This window comes from Hyla sarda, unplaced genomic scaffold (genome assembly GCF_029499605.1).
Source record: "Hyla sarda isolate aHylSar1 unplaced genomic scaffold, aHylSar1.hap1 scaffold_69, whole genome shotgun sequence".
NCBI classification, from domain to species: Eukaryota; Metazoa; Chordata; class Amphibia; order Anura; family Hylidae; genus Hyla; species Hyla sarda.
The window spans coordinates 108,473-131,030 of NW_026610707.1; the positions used below are offsets into that span (position 1 = coordinate 108,473).

The following is a 22,558-nucleotide window of genomic DNA, read 5'->3' on the forward strand; positions in this document are numbered from 1 at the left end:
CTGAGCTCACCGCCATACCAGGTACAGTATATATATATGTACAGTGCTGAGCTCACCGCCATACCAGGTACAGTATATATATATGTACAGTGCTGAGCTCACCGCCATACCAGGTACAGTATATATATGTACAGTGCTGAGCTCACCACCATACCAGGTACAGTATATATATATGTACAGTGCTGAGCTCACTGCCATACCAGGTACAGTATATATATGTACAGTGCTGAGCTCACCACCATACCAGGTACAGTATATATATATGTATACAGCGCCGGGCTCACCGCCATACCAGGTACAGTATATATATGTACAGTGCTGAGCTCACCGCCATACCAGGTACAGTATATATATGTACAGTGCTGAGCTCACCGCCATACCAGGTACAGTATATATATGTACAGTGCTGAGCTCACCGCCATACCAGGTACAGTATATATATATGTACAGTGCTGAGCTCACCGCCATACCAGGTACAGTATATATATGTACAGTGCTGAGCTCACCGCCATACCAGGTACAGTATATATATATGTACAGTGCTGAGCTCACCGCCATACCAGGTACAGTATATATATATGTACAGTGCTGAGCTCACCGCCATACCAGGTACAGTATATATATGTACAGTGCTGAGCTCACCACCATACCAGGTACAGTATATATATGTACAGTGCTGAGCTCACCGCCATACCAGGTACAGTATATATATGTACAGTGCTGAGCTCACCGCCATACCAGGTACAGTATATATATATGTACAGTGCTGAGCTCACCGCCATACCAGGTACCGTATATATATATGTACAGTGCTGAGCTCACCGCCATACCAGGTACAGTATATATATGTACAGTGCTGAGCTCACCACCATACCAGGTACAGTATATATATATGTATACAGCGCCGGGCTCACCGCCATACCAGGTACAGTATATATATGTACAGCGCTGAGCTCACCGCCATACCAGGTACAGTATATATATGTACAGTGCTGAGCTCACCGCCATACCAGGTACAGTATATATATGTACAGTGCTGAGCTCACCGCCATACCAGGTACAGTATATATATATGTACAGTGCTGAGCTCACCGCCATACCAGGTACAGTATATATATGTACAGTGCTGAGCTCACCGCCATACCAGGTACAGTATATATATGTACAGTGCTGAGCTCACCGCCATACCAGGTACAGTATATATATATGTACAGTGCTGAGCTCACCGCCATACCAGGTACAGTATATATATGTACAGCGCTGAGCTCACCGCCATACCAGGTACAGTATATATATGTACAGTGCTGAGCTCACCGCCATACCAGGTACAGTATATATATGTATACAGCGCCGGGCTCACCGCCATACCAGGTACAGTATATATATGTACAGTGCTGAGCTCACCGCCATACCAGGTACAGTATATATATGTACAGTGCTGAGCTCACCACCATACCAGGTACAGTATATATATGTACAGTGCTGAGCTCACCGCCATACCAGGTACAGTATATATATATGTACAGTGCTGAGCTCACCGCCATACCAGGTACAGTATATATATGTACAGTGCTGAGCTCACCGCCATACCAGGTACAGTATATATATGTACAGTGCTGAGCTCACCGCCATACCAGGTACAGTATATATATGTACAGTGCTGAGCTCACCGCCATACCAGGTACAGTATATATATGTACAGTGCTGAGCTCACCGCCATACCAGGTACAGTATATATATGTACAGCACTGAGCTCACCGCCATACCAGGTACAGTATATATATGTACAGCGCTGAGCTCACCGCCATACCAGGTACAGTATATATATGTACAGTGCTGAGCTCACCGCCATACCAGGTACAGTATATATATGTACAGCGCTGAGCTCACCGCCATACCAGGTACAGTATATATATGTACAGTGCTGAGCTCACCACCATACCAGGTACAGTATATATATGTACAGTGCTGAGCTCACCGCCATACCAGGTACAGTATATATATGTACAGTGCTGAGCTCACCACCATACCAGGTACAGTATATATATGTATACAGTGCTGAGCTCACCGCCATACCAGGTACAGTATATATATGTACAGTGCTGAGCTCACCGCCATACCAGGTACAGTATATGTATACAGCGCCGGGCTCACCGCCATACCAGGTACAGTATATATATATGTATACAGCGCCGGGCTCACCGCCATACCAGGTACAGTATATATATGTATACAGCGCCGGGCTCACCGCCATACCAGGTACAGTATATATATGTATACAGCGCCGGGCTCACCGCCATACCAGGTACAGTATATATATGTATACAGCGCCGGGCTCACCGCCATACCAGGTACAGTATATATATGTACAGCACTGAGCTCACCGCCATACCAGGTACAGTATATATATGTACAGTGCTGAGCTCACCGCCATACCAGGTACAGTATATATATGTATACAGCGCTGAGCTCACCGCCATACCAGGTACAGTATATATATGTATACAGCGCCGGGCTCACCGCCATACCAGGTACAGTATATATATGTATACAGCGCCGGGCTCACCGCCATACCAGGTACAGTATATATATATGTATACAGTGCTGAGCTCACCGCCATACCAGGTACAGTATATATATACAGTGCTGAGCTCACCACCATACCAGGTACAGTATATATATGTACAGCGCCGGGCTCACCGCCATACCAGGTACAGTATATATATGTACAGTGCTGAGCTCACCGCCATACCAGGTACAGTATATATATATGTATACAGCGCCGGGCTCACCGCCATACCAGGTACAGTATATATATGTACAGTGCTGAGCTCACCGCCATACCAGGTACAGTATATATATGTACAGTGCTGAGCTCACCGCCATACCAGGTACAGTATATATATGTACAGCGCCGAGCTCACCACCATACCAGGTACAGTATATATATGTATACAGCGCCGGGCTCACCGCCATACCAGGTACAGTATATATATGTACAGTGCTGAGCTCACCGCCATACCAGGTACAGTATATATATGTACAGTGCTGAGCTCACCGCCATACCAGGTACAGTATATATATATGTACAGTGCTGAGCTCACCGCCATACCAGGTACAGTATATATATGTACAGCGCTGAGCTCACCGCCATACCAGGTACAGTATATATATGTACAGTGCTGAGCTCACCGCCATACCAGGTACAGTATATATATGTACAGTGCTGAGCTCACCGCCATACCAGGTACAGTATATATATGTACAGTGCTGAGCTCACCGCCATACCAGGTACAGTATATATATATACAGTGCTGAGCTCACCGCCATACCAGGTACAGTATATATATGTACAGTGCTGAGCTCACCGCCATACCAGGTACAGTATATATATGTACAGCACTGAGCTCACCGCCATACCAGGTACAGTATATATATGTACAGCACTGAGCTCACCGCCATACCAGGTACAGTATATATATGTACAGCGCTGAGCTCACCGCCATACCAGGTACAGTATATATATGTACAGTGCTGAGCTCACCGCCATACCAGGTACAGTATATATATATGTACAGTGCTGAGCTCACCGCCATACCAGGTACAGTATATATATATGTATACAGCGCCGGGCTCACCGCCATACCAGGTACAGTATATATATGTACAGTGCTGAGCTCACCGCCATACCAGGTACAGTATATATATGTACAGTGCTGAGCTCACTGCCATACCAGGTACAGTATATATATGTACAGTGCTGAGCTCACCGCCATACCAGGTACAGTATATATATGTACAGTGCTGAGCTCACCGCCATACCAGGTACAGTATATATATATGTACAGTGCTGAGCTCACCGCCATACCAGGTACAGTATATATATGTACAGTGCTGAGCTCACCGCCATACCAGGTACAGTATATATATGTACAGTGCTGAGCTCACCGCCATACCAGGTACAGTATATATATATGTACAGTGCTGAGCTCACCGCCATACCAGGTACAGTATATATATGTACAGCGCTGAGCTCACCGCCATACCAGGTACAGTATATATATGTACAGTGCTGAGCTCACCGCCATACCAGGTACAGTATATATATGTACAGTGCTGAGCTCACCGCCATACCAGGTACAGTATATATATGTACAGTGCTGAGCTCACCGCCATACCAGGTACAGTATATATATATGTACAGTGCTGAGCTCACCGCCATACCAGGTACAGTATATATATGTACAGTGCTGAGCTCACCGCCATACCAGGTACAGTATATATATGTACAGTGCTGAGCTCACCGCCATACCAGGTACAGTATATATATATGTACAGTGCTGAGCTCACCGCCATACCAGGTACAGTATATATATGTACAGCGCTGAGCTCACCGCCATACCTGGTACAGTATATATATGTACAGTGCTGAGCTCACCGCCATACCAGGTACAGTATATATATGTACAGTGCTGAGCTCACCGCCATACCAGGTACAGTATATATATGTACAGTGCTGAGCTCACCGCCATACCAGGTACAGTATATATATATGTACAGCGCTGAGCTCACCGCCATACCAGGTACAGTATATATATGTACAGCGCTGAGCTCACCGCCATACCAGGTACAGTATATATATGTACAGTGCTGAGCTCACCGCCATACCAGGTACAGTATATATATGTACAGTGCTGAGCTCACCGCCATACCAGGTACAGTATATATATGTACAGTGCTGAGCTCACCGCCATACCAGGTACAGTATATATATGTACAGTGCAGAGCTCACCGCCATACCAGGTACAGTATATATATGTACAGCACTCAGCTCACCGCCATACCAGGTACAGTATATATATGTACAGCGCTGAGCTCACCGCCATACCAGGTACAGTATATATATATGTACAGTGCTGAGCTCACCGCCATACCAGGTACAGTATATATATATGTACAGTGCTGAGCTCACCGCCATACCAGGTACAGTATATATATGTACAGTGCTGAGCTCACCGCCATACCAGGTACAGTATATATATGTACAGTGCTGAGCTCACCGCCATACCAGGTACAGTATATATATATGTACAGTGCTGAGCTCACCGCCATACCAGGTACAGTATATATATGTACAGCGCTGAGCTCACCACCATACTAGGTACAGTATATATATGTACAGTGCTGAGCTCACCGCCATACCAGGTACAGTATATATATGTACAGCGCTGAGCTCACCGCCATACCAGGTACAGTATATATATGTACAGTGCTGAGCTCACCACCATACCAGGTACAGTATATATATGTACAGTGCTGAGCTCACCGCCATACCAGGTACAGTATATATATGTACAGTGCTGAGCTCACCACCATACCAGGTACAGTATATATATGTACAGTGCTGAGCTCACCGCCATACCAGGTACAGTATATATATGTACAGTGCTGAGCTCACCACCATACCAGGTACAGTATATATATGTACAGTGCTGAGCTCACCACCATACCAGGTACAGTATATATATGTACAGTGCTGAGCTCACCACCATACCAGGTACAGTATATATATGTACAGTGCTGAGCTCACCGCCATACCAGGTACAGTATATATATGTACAGTGCTGAGCTCACCACCATACCAGGTACAGTATATATATGTACAGTGCTGAGCTCACCACCATACCAGGTACAGTATATATATGTACAGCGCTGAGCTCACCGCCATACCAGGTACAGTATATATATGTACAGTGCTGAGCTCACCGCCATACCAGGTACAGTATATATATGTACAGTGCTGAGCTCACCGCCATACCAGGTACAGTATATATATATGTACAGTGCTGAGCTCACCGCCATACCAGGTACAGTATATATATGTACAGCGCTGAGCTCACCGCCATACCAGGTACAGTATATATATGTACAGTGCTGAGCTCACCGCCATACCAGGTACAGTATATATATATGTACAGTGCTGAGCTCACCGCCATACCAGGTACAGTATATATATATGTACAGTGCTGAGCTCACCGCCATACCAGGTACAGTATATATATATGTACAGTGCTGAGCTCACCGCCATACCAGGTACAGTATATATATGTACAGCGCTGAGCTCACCGCCATACCAGGTACAGTATATATATGTACAGTGCTGAGCTCACCGCCATACCAGGTACAGTATATATATGTACAGCGCTGAGCTCACCGCCATACCAGGTACAGTATATATATGTACAGCGCTGAGCTCACCGCCATACCAGGTACAGTATATATATGTACAGTGCTGAGCTCACCGCCATACCAGGTACAGTATATATATATGTACAGTGCTGAGCTCACTGCCATACCAGGTACAGTATATATATGTACAGCGCCGAGCTCACCACCATACCAGGTACAGTATATATATATGTACAGTGCTGAGCTCACCGCCATACCAGGTACAGTATATATATGTACAGTGCTGAGCTCACCGCCATACCAGGTACAGTATATATATGTACAGTGCTGAGCTCACCACCATACCAGGTACAGTATATATATGTACAGTGCTGAGCTCACCGCCATACCAGGTACAGTATATATATGTACAGTGCTGAGCTCACCGCCATACCAGGTACAGTATATATATGTACAGTGCTGAGCTCACCGCCATACCAGGTACAGTATATATATGTACAGTGCTGAGCTCACCGCCATACCAGGTACAGTATATATATATACAGTGCTGAGCTCACCGCCATACCAGGTACAGTATATATATGTACAGTGCTGAGCTCACAGCCATACCAGGTACAGTATATATATGTACAGTGCTGAGCTCACCGCCATACCAGGTACAGTATATATATATGTACAGTGCTGAGCTCACTGCCATACCAGGTACAGTATATATATGTACAGCGCCGAGCTCACCACCATACCAGGTACAGTATATATATGTACAGTGCTGAGCTCACCGCCATACCAGGTACAGTATATATATGTACAGTGCTGAGCTCACCGCCATACCAGGTACAGTATATATATGTACAGTGCTGAGCTCACCGCCATACCAGGTACAGTATATATATGTACAGTGCTGAGCTCACAGCCATACCAGGTACAGTATATATATGTACAGTGCTGAGCTCACCGCCATACCAGGTACAGTATATATATGTACAGTGCTGAGCTCACCGCCATACCAGGTACAGTATATATATGTACAGTGCTGAGCTCACCGCCATACCAGGTACAGTATATATATGTACAGTGCTGAGCTCACCGCCATACCAGGTAAAATATTAATATCTACAGGAGGGATTGGAAGCCCCCATTCATTACACAGAGGATTAAATGTCATTAGGATGTTACAATTACAGCCATCACATGGTGCTGACCCGTCACATGGTGCTGACCCGTCACATGGTGCTGACCCGTCACATGGTGCTGACCCGTCACATGGCGCCACCTGCTGCCTGATCTGAGGATTTGTTACTTTTCAAGCTGTAATTATCATAATCAACAATAAATGTATCAGACACCAAAATAACATCCTGCTGATACCTACAGATGGACCCGTATGTGACCTCACTGTGCATGGACCACAAGTACTGCACCGCCCCCCTGAGCACACCGCCCTGCTACAGCATAGTGCCACATCAGGAGCCACTGTGCAGCTGTACCGCCACACAACACACCTGTGTAACCGCCCATCATGGCATCCACCACCGGTATGTACCAAACTAATATAGGGGGCATTATAGGGGGCAGTATTATAGTAGTTATATTCTTGTACATAGGAGGCAGTATTATAGTACTTATATTCTTGTATATAGGGAGCAGTATTATAGTAGTTATATTCTTGTATATAGGAGCAGTATTATAGTAGTTATATTCTTGTATATAGGAGCAGTATTATAGTACTTATATTCTTGTATATAGGGGGCAGTATTATAGTAGTTATATTCTTGTATATAGGGGGCAGTATTATAGTATAGTTACATAGTTACATAGTTACATAGTTAGTATGGTTGAAAAAAGACATACGTCCATCAAGTCCAACCAGGGGATTGAAGGGAAGGATGTAAGGGGATAAGGGAAAGGGATGTAGTAAATTCTTGTATATAGGAGGCAGTATTATAGTAGTTATATTCTTGTATATAGGGGCAGTATTATAGTAGTTACATTCTTGTATATAGGAGGCAGTATTATAGTAGTTATATTCTTGTATATAGGAGCAGTATTATAGTACTTATATTCTTGTATATAGGGAGCAGTATTATAGTAGTTATATTCTTGTATATAGGGGGCAGTATTATAGTAGTTATATTCTTGTACATAGGAGGCAGTATTATAGTAGTTATATTCTTGTATATAGGGAGCAGTATTATAGTAGTTATATTCTTGTATATAGGAGCAGTATTATAGTAGTTATATTCTTGTATATAGGAGCAGTATTATAGTAGTTATATTCTTGTATATAGGAGCAGTATTATAGTAGTTATATTCTTGTACATAGGAGGCAGTATTATAGTAGTTATATTCTTGTATATAGGGGGCAGTATTATAGTAGTTATATTCTTGTACATAGGAGCAGTATTATAGTAGTTATATTCTTGTATATAGAAGACAGTATTATAGTATTTATATTCTTGTATATAGGAGGCAGTATTATAGTAGTTATATTCTTGTACATAGCGGCAGTATTATAGTAGTTATATTCTTGTATATAGGAGCAGTATTATAGTAGTTATATTCTTGTACATAGGAGCAGTATTATAGTAGTTATATTCTTGTACATAGGAGGCAGTATTATAGTAGTTATATTCTTGTATATAGGGAGCAGTATTATAGTAGTTATATTCTTGTATATAGGAGCAGTATGTACATAGGAGGCAGTATTATAGTAGTTATATTCTTGTATATAGGGAGCAGTATTATAGTAGTTATATTCTTGTATATAGGAGAAGTATTATAGTAGTTATATTCTTGTATATAGGGAGCAGTATTATAGTAGTTATATTCTTGTATATAGGGGGCAGTATTATAGTAGTTATACTCTTGTATATAGGAGCAGTATTATAGTAGTTATATTCTTGTCTATAGGGGCAGTATTATAGTAGTTATATTCTTGTATATAGGAGCAGTATTATAGTAGTTATATTCTTGTATATAGGAGGCAGTATTATAGTAGTTATATTCTTGTATATAGGAGCAGTATTATAGTAGTTATATTCTTGTATATAGGAGCAGTATTATAGTAGTTATATTCTTGTATATAGGGAGCAGTATTATAGTAGTTATATTCTTGTATATAGGGGGCAGTATTATAGTAGTTATACTCTTGTATATAGGAGCAGTATTATAGTAGTTATATTCTTGTATATAGGGGCAGTATTATAGAAGTTATATTCTTGTCTATAGGAGACAGTATTATAGTAGTTATATTCTTGTCTATAGGAGGCAGTATTATAGTAGTTATATTCTTGTATATAGGAGGCAGTATTATAGTAGTTATATTCTTGTATATAGGAGGCAGTATTATAGTAGTTATATTCTTGTATATAGGAGGCAGTATTATAGTAGTTATATTCTTGTATATAGGGGCAGTATTATAGTAGTTATATTCTTGTATATAGGAGCAGTATTATAGTAGTTATATTCTTGTATATAGGAGGCAGTATTATAGTAGTTATATTCTTGTATATAGGAGCAGTATTATAGTAGTTATATTCTTGTATATAGGAGGAAGTATTATAGTAGTTATATTCTTGTATATAGGAGGCAGTATTATAGTAGTTATATTCTTGTATATAGGAGGCAGTATTATAGTAGTTATATTCTTGTATATAGGAGCAGTATTATGGTAGTTATATTCTTGTATATAGGAGCAGTATTATGGTAGTTATATTCTTGTATATAGGAGGCAGTATTATAGTAGTCATATTCTTGTATATATAGGAGCAGTATTATAGTAGTTATATTCTTGTATATAGGAGCAGTATTATAGTAGTTATATTCTTGTATATAGGGGGCAGTATTATAGTAGTTATATTCTTGTATATAGGGGGCAGTATTATAGTAGTTATATTCTTGTATATAGGAGCAGTATTATAGTAGTTATATTCTTGTATATAGGAGCAGTATTATAGTAGTTATATTCTTGTATATAGGAACAGTATTATAGTAGTTATATTCTTGTATATAGGGGCAGTATTATAGTAGTAATATTCGTGTATATAGGAGCAGTATTATAGTAGTTATATTCTTGTATATAGGAGCAGTATTATAGTAGTTATATTCTACTATTCTATATATAGTAGTTATATTCTTGTATATAGGGGGTAGTATTATAGTAGTTATATTCTTGTATATAGGAGCAGTATTATAGTAGTTATATTCTTGTATATAAGAGCAGTATTATAGTAGTTATATTCTTGTATATAGGAGGCAGTATTATAGTAGTTATATTCTTGTATATAGGAGGCAGTATTATAGTAGATATATTCTTGTATATAGAAGCAGTATTATAGTAGTTATACCCTTGTATATAGGAGCAGTATTATGGTAGATATATTCTTGTATATAGGAGCAGTATTATAGTAGTTATATACTTGTATATAGGAGGCAGTATTATAGTAGTTATATTCTTGTATATAGGAGGCAGTATTATAGTAGATATATTCTTGTATATAGAAGCAGTATTATAGTAGTTATATTCTTGTATATAGGAGGCAGTATTATAGTAGTTATACCCTTGTATATAGGAGCAGTATTATGGTAGATATATTCTTGTATATAGGAGCAGTATTATAGTAGTTATATTCTTGTATATAGGAGCAGTATTATAGTAGTTATATTCTTGTATATAGGAGCAGTATTATAGCAATTATATTCTTGTATATAGGAGCAGTATTATAGTAGTTATAGTCTTGTATATAGGAGCAGTGTTATAGTAGTTATATTCTTGTATATAGGAGCAGTATTATAGTAGTTATATTCTTGTATATAGGAGCAGTATTATAGTAGTTATATTCTTGTATATAGGGGCAGTATTATAGTAGTTATATTCTTGTATATAGGAGCAGTATTATAGTAGTTATAGTCTTGTATATAGGAGCAGTGTTATAGTAGTTATATTCTTGTATATAGGAGCAGTATTATAGTAGTTATATTCTTGTATATAGGGGCAGTATTATAGTAGTTATATTCTTGTATATAGGGGGCAGTATTATAGTAGTTATATTCCTGTATATAGGGGCAGTATTATAGTAGTTATAGTCTTGTATATAGGAGCAGTATTATAGTAGTTATATTCTTGTATATTGGAGCAGTATTATAGTAGTTATATTCTTGTATATAGGAGCAGTATTATAGTAGTTATATTCTTGTATATAGGGGGCAGTATTATAGTAGTTATATTCTTTTATATAGGGAGCAGTATTATAGTAGTTATATTCTTGTATATAGGAGCAGTATTATAGTAGTTATATTCTTGTATATAGGAGCAGCATTATAGTAGTTATATTCTTGTATATAGGAGCAGTATTATAGTAGTTATATTCTTGTATATAGGAGCAGTATTATAGTAGGTATATTCTTGTATATAGGAGCAGTATTATAGTAGTTATATTCTTGTATATAGGAGCAGTATTATAGTAGTTATATTCTTGTATATAGGAGCAGTATTATAGTAGTTATATTCTTGTATATAGGAGCAGTATTATAGTAGATATATTCTTGTATATAGGAGGCAGTATTATAGTAGTTATATTCTTGTATATAGGGGCAGTATTATAGTAGTATATAGTAGTAATTGTTCTTACCTTCTATAGATGTTCACTGAGCGGTCACTATCCCCATTACACCAGTGTGATGTGTAGGAAGATGACGGTGTCCCCCACATTTCCATGTCTGACCCCGATCATCAGAAGAGAAACAGTTCTGGCCCGAAGAGACCCCGATGGCTTTTATTACGTCGGTGCTGTGAGACAAGAGGTAGGGAACATACGAGGCGGTATATTATAATTATCTCCATATAATAATATTAATATAATAATTTTATTTACTTTTTATAAATATCGCACATCAGGAAGAGCCCGGAGTGTTTCTGATAGAATTCGCTAAACCGTGCGTGCAGGCCGAGCGTTTCCCCGCCATGTTACAGAAAACACACACACGCGACATCATCCAGCACGAGGAGGCGCTGAGACATTGCATCGTACCGGGGGACAACGTGTTAGCCCCCTGGGAACTGCAGCTGACGAGATACGGGCCCGGGACGGTCATTCTAGGCCTGGAGACCAGAGACCCCCTGAGAGGTAAAGACCCTCATTTCTACATATACTGCATGCTCTTCTTTTAATGTGCCTCCAGCTGTTGCAAAACTACAACTCCCAGCATGCAATCCCCATCGCTGCATACACTTGTACATTTATTCTGCAGGGGGGCACTTGCCCGACCTTCTCTCCTCTGACATCCACAGTCAGAGAGGTCATAATACACATCGATCAGTGTTTCCTAACCTGTGTGCCTCCAGCTGTTTCAAAACTACAACTCCCAGAATGCACTCTTCAACCCCACATACACTAGCACATGAATTCTGCAGAAGGGCACTTGCCCCGACCTTCTCTCCTCTGACAAAGATTCTACAAAGAGTCGAGAGGCCATTGTACATATAGATCAGTGTTTTCCAACCAGGGTACCTTCAGCTGTTGCAAAACTACAACTCCCAGCACTTCTATGGAACTGAGCTGCAGTACCACACACAACCTGAGGATAAGGGTGGTGCTGTTTCTGGAAGAAAGCAGCTGTTTTTATACTCTTGGAAGGGGTACTTCTTAAAAGGGGTACTCCACTGAAAAAAAAAAAAAAAATTTTTTTTAAATCAACTGATGCCAGAAAGTTAAACAGATTTGTAAATTACTTCTCTGTAAAAATCTTAATCCTTCCAGTACTTATCAGCTGCTGTATGTTCCAGGGAAGTTCTTTTCTGTTTGAATTTCCTTTATGTCTCACCACAGTGCTCTCTGCCGACACCTCTGTCCAGGTCAGGAACTGTCCAAAGCAGGAGAGGTTTGCCTTTCCTTTGGAGCATACAGCAGCTGATAAGTACTGGAAGGTTTAAGATTTATATAGAAGTAATTTGCAAATCTGTTTAACTTTCTGGCATCAGTTGATTAAAAAAAAATGTTTTCCATTGGAGTACCCCTTTAATTCCAAGACCAGTAGAAATTCCCAAACCAGTAGAAACAGCCTCCAGCTATTGGAAAACTACAACTCCCAGCATGCCCTGAGAGCAGAAGGCTGTTCAGGCATGCTGGGAGTTGTAGTTTTGCAACAGCTGGAGGCACTCTAGGTAAGCAGTGCCCTAGGTGATGTAGGTGAAGTTCGCTGTTGTCCGCCTCCTTGCGCCAATCCTCCACTTCTTGCGCACACTTTAAACATTCCACAACATTTTATTTGGTGTGCGCAATTTTAACAACTAGACACACAAATCCCCCCCCCAATAGAAAATTACCGCCTCCTGCTCGGAAAAATATTGTGCGATTTTAATAATCCGTTTTTATGTCTTGCAGCCACAGAGGACGAGGAGCTGACCATCAGTTTTTGGAACGGCAAAAAGTCAAGCGTCCCGCTGCGGGTGGCCGTATGGGTCTCACCGTCCGTTTACCACCGGATTGTAGATGCCCTCCACCGTCCGATCAGCAGCCGACTGTACGGCCTGGAGACGGCACAGAGCGGCACCACGTATATCGTCACGGAATGCTGTGCCACGGCGCCGATCCCCGCGTGCCATGACGAGCACGTCTACAAACATGGCTGCGTCCGGCCGCACTTCGCCCACCAGCACTGCTCCTGCTGCTACTTCCCCACCCGCTCTATATGTACCTGCTGCCACAACGCCAAGTGCCACAACTGGTGGCCACTGTCCCCCAGGACCACCGTCTACATCCAGCGCGACAAGGACGCGGGCGAGGACTTCCGCTCATCCATGAGGATAAAGGAGGAGAGAGGCGGACATAGTGGGCGTGGCTTCTCCTCGTCATCGGAGACTGAAGGAGAGGAATCCCTGGATGATGAGAGTGATGATGATGATGACGACACCTGCCTGTCCAAGACCACGCAGAGCACCATGGTGGACAGCGCCGTCAACACCGACTCCTCTCTGTGGGAGAAGATAAAGATGGACACCAGGGACCGGCCAGACTGGAAATACTGGAAGAGGGGTCAACCCGAGCCCTTCCACCGAAAACCAGGTACGGACTGTGACCCACCATCTCCAATAAGAACGGCCACATATCCTCAGATCTGTGCAGAAATGTAAACGCCACCTTGCTGTCAGTGAATGGAAACAATCTGTCAATCAGATCATTCACTGAATTATACACTGCTCAAAAATAATAAAGTGAACACAACCAACACAATGTAACTCCAAGTCACTGACACTTGTGTGAGATCCCACTGTCCACTCAGGAAGAACACTGATTGACAATCAATTTCACATGGAACAGACAACACGTGGAAATTATAGGCAATTACCAAGACACCCCCTAATAAAGGAGTGGTTCTGCAGGTGGTGACCACAGACCACTTCTCAGTTCCTATACTTCCTGGCTGATGTTTTGGTCACTTTTGAATGCTGGCGGTGCTTTCACTCTAGTGGTAGCATGAGACGGAGTCTACAACCCACACAAGTGGCTCAGGTAGTGCAGCTCATCCAGGATGGCACATCAATGCGAGCTGTGACAAGAAGGTTTGTTGTGTCTGTCAGCGTAGTGTCCAGAGCATGGAGGCGCTACCAGGAGACAGGCCAGTACATCAGGAGACGTGGAGGAGGCCGTAGGAGGGCAACAACCCAGCAGCAGGACCGCTACCTCCGCCTTTGTGCAAGGAGGAGCAGGAGGAGCACTGCCAGAGCCCTGCAAAATGACCTCCAGCAGGACACAAATGTTCATGTGTCCACTCACACGGTCAGAAACAGACTCCATGAGGGGGGGGTATGAGGGCCCGACCTCCACAGGTGGGGGTTGTGCTTACAGCCCAACACCGTGCAGGACGTTTGGCATTCGCCAGAGAACACCAAGATTGGCAAATTCACCACTGGTGCCCTGTGCTCTTCACAGATGAAAGCAGGTTCACACTGAGCACATGTGACAGACGTGACAGTCTGGAGACGCCGTGGAGAACGTTCTGCTGCCTGCACCATCCTCCAGCATGAGCGGTTTGGCGGTGGGTCAGTAATGGTGTGGGGTGGCATTTCTTTTGGGGGCCGCACAGCCCTCCATGTGCTTGCCAGAGATATCCTGACTGCCATTAGGTACTGAGATGAGACCCTCAGACCCCTTGTGAGACCATATGCTGGTGCGGTTGGGTTCCTCCTAATACAAGACAATGCTAGACCTCATGTGTCTGGAGTGTGTCAGCAGTTCCTACAAGAGGAAGGCATTGATGCTATGGATCGGCCAACCGTTCCCCTGAATCCGATTGAGCACATCTGGGACGTCTTGCTCCATCCACCACAGACTGTCCAGGAGTTGGCGGATGCTTTAGTCCAGGTCTGGGAGGACATCCCTCAGGAGACCATCCTCCACCTCATCAGGAGCATGCCCAGGCATTGTGTTCACTTAATTTTTTTGAGCAGAGTAGGTTTTACCTGCACTGATCCACTGTAACAAACCATCATCAGAGACAGGCACTACTTGCGCTAGCTTCAGATGAGCGTTTAACGTCCCTAAGCCTTGGCTGACGATGACCCCCGAACTGACAGCTTCATTGATCATGGGGACTAAGGTCACATTTAGATACTAAAATAACAGGGATAGTTTAAAATTTATATATATATCTCTCCATCTATGAATTAAAAAAAATATAATAATAATAATAATAATTATAAATATAATTTATGTTTTATTTATTTTATTTTTAACTATTCCTGTAATTTAGCCATCTGAATATGTGTATATATATATATATATAAATAATGAAAAAAAATTATATAATAAAAAATAAATAATAATAATTATATATATATATTTATATTTATGAGAAATAAAATAATTTATTTATTTCTTATTATTATTTCTATTACATATAATAGTAATAATAATAATTAATTACAATAAAGAATAAAATAAAAAACTATTTTCCTCCACAAACAGTGCCACCCCTGTCCTCATGATGTGTGTGGTATTACAACTTGGCTCCAATCACTTCAAAAGGAAATAAACTCTTGTGGCATTGTTTCTGAAATAAATTAGTTCTCTTTTTAGTTTATTTTTTATTATAATTAATATTATTTTTATCATATAATAGTAATAAATACATTTTATTTCTCATAAAAAATGTATCAACAAATATCTATTTTTTATAAGAAAACAAAATGTATTATATAAAAATAGTATAATAATAAATAAAATAAAAAGAGCTAATCTCTTTCAAAAACAGTGCCACCAGCATCTATCGGGGTACTTCTTTTTTTTTTTTATTAACTGGTGCCAGAAAGTTAAACAGATTTGTAAATTACTTCTATTAAAAAAATCTTAATCCTTCCAGTATTTTTTAGGGGCTCTATAGTACAGAGGAAATGCTTTTCTTTTTGGATTCCTCTTCTGTCGCGACCACAGTGCTCTCTGCTGACCTCTGCTGTCCATTTTAGGAACTGTCCAGAGCAGGAGAAAATCCCCATAGCAAACAAATGCTGCTGTGGACAGTTCCAAAAATGGACAGCAGAGGTCAGCAGAGAGCACTGTGCTCGTGACATCAGAGGAATCCAAAAAGAAAAGCATTTCCTCTGCGGTATACAATCCCTAAAAAGTACTGGAAGGATTAAGATTTTTTTTAATAGGAGTAATTTACAAATCTGTTTAGCTTCCTGGCTCCAGTTGATTTAAATAAATAAATAAAATAAATTCCATGGTAGTACCCCTTGGGACAACCGCTCTAAAATAAAAATAAAAAATTACTGTTTTCTTTCAAAACAGCGCCATCCCTGTCCTCAGGTTGTGTGTGGTATTACAACTTTGCTCCATTCACTTCAAATGAACTGAGCAGCAAAACCACACACAACCCGAGTATACTCTGTTTTCATTCCATGACAGCAAGCGGAGATCTTGAAAATGATTATTTTCCTACATTTATTGATAAAGGTGTTAAACCTAGTGTTTTCCCAACCAGGGTGCCTTCAGCTGTTGCAAAACTACAACTCCCAGCATGCCCAGACAGCCGTTGGCTGTCTGGGCATGCTGGGAGTTGTAGTCTTGCCCCTGATCGACTAAGCCTAAGAATGACAAAATAAATATTTAGAATGAATTTGTCTCTTACAGGAATAATAAAATCAGAGAAGAAAGCGTCATTTCCAGATCCAAAGGCTGCGCTGTCCGATATCTTCAGGTCGTCCAATCAGAGCGCGTTATTCGACACCATCGCAGGTTCACCGTCCAGACGCCTAACGATGAAAGACGTCCTGGTGCATCAGGATTACACCACTACCAGAAAGGTAAGAAAAGTATGACATCACTAGAGATCAGCGGTGACATCACTAGAGATCAGCGGCGACCTCACTAGAGATCAGCGGCGACCTCAATAGAGATCAGCGGCGACCTCACTAGAGATCAGCGGCGACCTCACTAGAGATCAGCCGTGACCTCACTAGAGATCAGCAGTGACCTCACTAGAGATCAGCAGTGACCTCACTAGAGAATACAGCCTATCCATCACTAAAGATCAGCGGTGACATCACTAGAGATCAGCGGCAACCTCACTAGAGATCAGCGGCGACCTCACTAGAGATCAGCGGCGACCTCACTAGAGATCAGCGGTGACCTCACTAGAGAATACAGCCTATCCATCACTAAAGATCAGCAGTGACATCACTAGAGATCAGCGGTGACCTCACTAGAGATCAGCGGTGACCTCACTAGAGATCAGCGGCGACCTCACTAGAGATCAGCGGCGACCTCACTAGAGATCAGCGGTGACCTCACTAGAGATCAGCAGTGACCTCACTAGAGAATACAGCCTATCCATCACTAAAGATCAGCGGTGACATCACTAGAGACCAGCAGTGACATCACTAGAGACCAGCAGTGACATCACTAGAGATCAGCGGTGACATCACTGAGAATACAGCCTATCCATCACTAGAGATCAGCGGTGACATCACTGAGAATACAGCCTATCCATCACTAGAGATCAGCGGTGACATCACTGATTATACAGCCTATCCATCACTAGAGATCAGCGGTGACATCACTGATTATACAGCCTATCCATCACTAGAGATAAGCTGTGACATCACTGAGAATACATCCTATCCATCACTAGAGATCAGCGGTGACATCACTGAGAATACAGCCTATCCATCACTAGAGATCAGCGGTGACATCACTGAGAATACAGCCTATCCATCACTAGAGATCAGCGGTGACATCACTGAGAATACATCCTATCCATCACTAGAGATCAGCGGTGACATCACTGAGAATACAGCCTATCCATCACTAGAGATCAGCGGTGACATCACTGAGAATACAGCCTATCCATCACTAGAGATCAGCAGTGACCTCACTAGAGAATACAGCCTATCCATCACTAAAGATCAGCGGTGACATCACTAGAGATCAGCGGCAACCTCACTAGAGATCAGCGGCGACCTCACTAGAGATCAGCGGCGACCTCACTAGAGATCAGCAGTGACCTCACTAGAGAATACAGCCTATCCATCACTAAAGATTAGCAGTGACATCACTAGAGATCAGCGGTGACCTCACTAGAGATCAGCGGTGATCTCACTAGAGATCAGCGGCGACCTCACTAGAGATCAGCGGCGACCTCACTAGAGATCAGCGGTGACCTCACTAGAGATCAGCAGTGACCTCACTAGAGAATACAGCCTATCCATCACTAAAGATCAGCGGTGACATCACTGAGAATACAGCCTATCCATCACTAGAGATCAGCGGTGACATCACTGAGAATACAGCCTATCCATCACTAGAGATCAGCGGTGACATCACTGATTATACAGCCTATCCATCACTAGAGATCAGCGGTGACATCACTGATTATACAGCCTATCCATCACTAGAGATAAGCGGTGACATCACTGAGAATACATCCTATCCATCACTAGAGATCAGCGGTGACATCACTGAGAATACAGCCTATCCATCACTAGAGATCAGCGGTGACATCACTGAGAATACAGCCTATCCATCACTAGAGATCAGCGGTGACATCACTGATTATACAGCCTATCCATCACTAGAGATAAGCGGTGACATCACTGAGAATACAGCCTATCCATCACTAGAGATCAGCGGTGACATCACTGAGAATACAGCCTATCCATTACTAGAGATCAGCGGTGACATCACTGAGAATACATCCTAACCATCACTAGAGATCAGCTGTGACATCACTGAGAATACAGCCTATCCATCACTAGAGATCAGCGGTGACATCACTGAGAATACATCCTATCCATCACTAGAGATCAGCGGTGACATCACTGAGAATACAGCCTATCCATCACTAGAGATCAGCGGTGACATCACTGAGAATACAGCCTATCCATAACTAGAGATCAGCAGTGACATCACTGAGAATACAGCCTATCCATCACTAGAGATCAGCGGTGACATCACTGAGAATACATCCTATCCATCACTAGAGATCAGCGGTGACATCACTGAGAATACAGCCTATCCATCACTAGAGATCAGCGGTGACATCACTGAGAATACATCCTATCCATCACTAGAGATCAGCGGTGACATCACTGAGAATACAGCCTATCCATCACTAGAGATCAGCGGTGACATCACTGAGAATACATCCTATCCATCACTAGAGATCAGCGGTGACATCACTGAGAATACATCCTATCCATCACTAGAGATCAGCGGTGACATCACTGAGAATACATCCTATCCATCACTAGAGATCAGCGGTGAAATCACTGAGAATACAGTCTATCCATCACTAGAGATCAGCGGTGACATCACTGAGAATACAGCCTATCCAACACTAGAGATCAGCGGTGACATCACTGAGAATACATCCTATCCATCACTAGAGATCAGCGGTGACATCACTGAGAATACAGCCTATCCATCACTAGAGATCAGCGGTGACATCACTGAGAATACAGCCTATCCATCACTAGAGATCAGCGGTGACATCACTGAGAATACAGCCTATCCTTCACTAGAGATCAGCGGTGACATCACTGAGAATACAGCCTATCCATCACTAGAGATCAGCGGTGACATCACTGAGAATACAGCCTATCCATCACTAGAGATCAGCGGTGACATCACTGAGAATACATCCTATCCATCACTAGAGATCAGCGGTGACATCACTGAGAATACAGCCTATCCATCACTAGAGATCAGCGGTGACATCACTGAGAATACATCCTATCCATCACTAGAGATCAGCGGTGACATCACTGAGAATACAGCCTATCCATCACTAGAGATCAGCAGTGACATCACTGAGAATACATCCTATCCATCACTAGAGATCAGCGGTGACATCACTGAGAATACAGCCTATCCATCACTAGAGATCAGCGGTGACATCACTGAGAATACAGCCTATCCATCACTAGAGATCAGCGGTGACATCACTGAGAATACAGCCTATCCATCACTAGAGATCAGCGGTGACATCACTGAGAATACATCCTATCCATCACTAGAGATCAGCGGTGACATCACTAGAGATCAGCGGTGACATCACTGATTATACAGCCTATCCATCACTAGAGATCAGCAGTGACATCACTGAGAATACAGCCTATCCATCACTAGAGATCAGCGGTGACATCACTGAGAATACAGCCTATCCATCACTAGAGATCAGCGGTGACATCACTGAGAATACAGCCTATTCAACACTAGAGATCAGCGGTGACATCACTGAGAATACAGCCTATCCATCACTAGAGATCAGCGGTGACATCACTGAAAATACAGCCTATCCCTCACTAGAGATCAGCGGTGACATCACTAGAGATCAGCGGTGACATCACTGAGAATACATCCTATCCATCACTAGAGATCAGCGGTGACATCACTGAGAATACATCCTATCCATCACTAGAGATCAGCGGTGACATCACTGAGAATACAGCCTATCCATCACTAGAGATCAGCGGTGACATCACTGAGAATACAGCCTATCCATCACTAGAGATCAGCGGTGACATCACTGAGAATACATCCTATCCATCACTAGAGATCAGCGGTGACATCACTAGAGATCAGCGGTGACATCACTGATTATACAGCCTATCCATCACTAGAGATCAGCGGTGACATCACTGATTATACAGCCTATCCATCACTAGAGATCAGCGGTGACATCACTGATTATACAGCCTATCCATCACTAGAGATCAGCAGTGACATCACTGAGAATACATCCTATCCAACACTAGAGATCAGCGGTGACATCACTGATTATACAGCCTATCCATCACTAGAGATCAGCGGTGACATCACTGAGAATACAGCCTATCCATCACTAGAGATCAGCGGTGACATCACTGAGAATACAGCCTATCCATCACTAGAGATCAGTGGTGACATCACTGAGAATACAGCCTATCCATCACTAGAGATCAGCGGTGACATCACTGAGAATACAGCCTATCCATTACTAGAGATCAGCGGTGACATCACTGATTATACAGCCTATCCATCACTAGAGATCAGCGGTGACATCACTGAGAATACATCCTATCCAACACTAGAGATCAGCGGTGACATCACTGATTATACAGCCTATCCATCACTAGAGATCAGTGGTGACATCACTTAGAATACAGCCTATCCATCACTAGAGATCAGCGGTGACATCACTGAGAATACATCCTATCCATCACTAGAGATCAGCGGTGACATCACTGAGAATAGATCCTATCCATCACTAGAGATCAGCGGTGACATCACTGAGAATACAGCCTATCCATCACTAGAGATCAGCGGTGACATCACTGAGAATACATCCTATCCATCACTAGAGATCAGCGGTGACATCACTGAGAATACAGCCTATCCATCACTAGAGATCAGCGGTGACATCACTGAGAATACATCCTATCCATCACTAGAGATCAGCGGTGACATCACTGAGAATACAGCCTATCCATCACTAGAGATCAGCGGTGACATCACTGAGAATACAGCCTATCCATCACTAGAGATCAGCGGTGACATCACTGAGAATACATCCTATCCATCACTAGAGATCAGCGGTGACATCACTGAGAATACAGCCTATCCATCACTAGAGATCAGCGGTGACATCACTGAGAATACAGCCTATCCATCACTAGAGATCAGCGGTGACATCACTGAGAATACAGCCTATCCATCACTAGAGATCAGCGGTGACATCACTGAGAATACAGCCTATCCATCACTAGAGATAAGCGGTGACATCACTGAGAATACAGTCTATCCATCACTAGAGATCAGCGGTGACATCACTGAGAATACATCCTATCCATCACTAGAGATCAGCGGTGACATCACTGAGAATACAGCCTATC

At 42.3% G+C, this 22,558-nt stretch overlaps 1 protein-coding gene and 1 long non-coding RNA gene across 2 annotated transcripts in view; one reads left to right on the forward strand and one right to left on the reverse strand.

Annotated features, from left to right (window-relative positions):
- Positions 1-22,558, forward strand: part of CUNH11orf16 (chromosome unknown C11orf16 homolog) — a 41,261-nt gene that overhangs the window by 3,280 nt on the left and 15,423 nt on the right. Inside the window, exons 2-6 of the mRNA XM_056554376.1 lie at positions 7,564-7,724; positions 11,829-11,991; positions 12,086-12,314; positions 13,572-14,252; positions 17,319-17,491. Coding sequence (XP_056410351.1) covers positions 7,564-7,724; positions 11,829-11,991; positions 12,086-12,314; positions 13,572-14,252; positions 17,319-17,491 — 1,407 coding nt within the window. The remainder of the gene's footprint in view (positions 1-7,563; positions 7,725-11,828; positions 11,992-12,085; positions 12,315-13,571; positions 14,253-17,318; positions 17,492-22,558) is intronic.
- On the reverse strand, positions 7,296-17,450 carry LOC130343841 (uncharacterized). The gene is made up of 3 exons (XR_008882997.1): positions 17,317-17,450; positions 11,820-11,977; positions 7,296-7,497 (listed from the first exon to the last, which is right to left on the reverse strand). It is a non-coding gene; the product is annotated as an uncharacterized LOC130343841 (long non-coding RNA).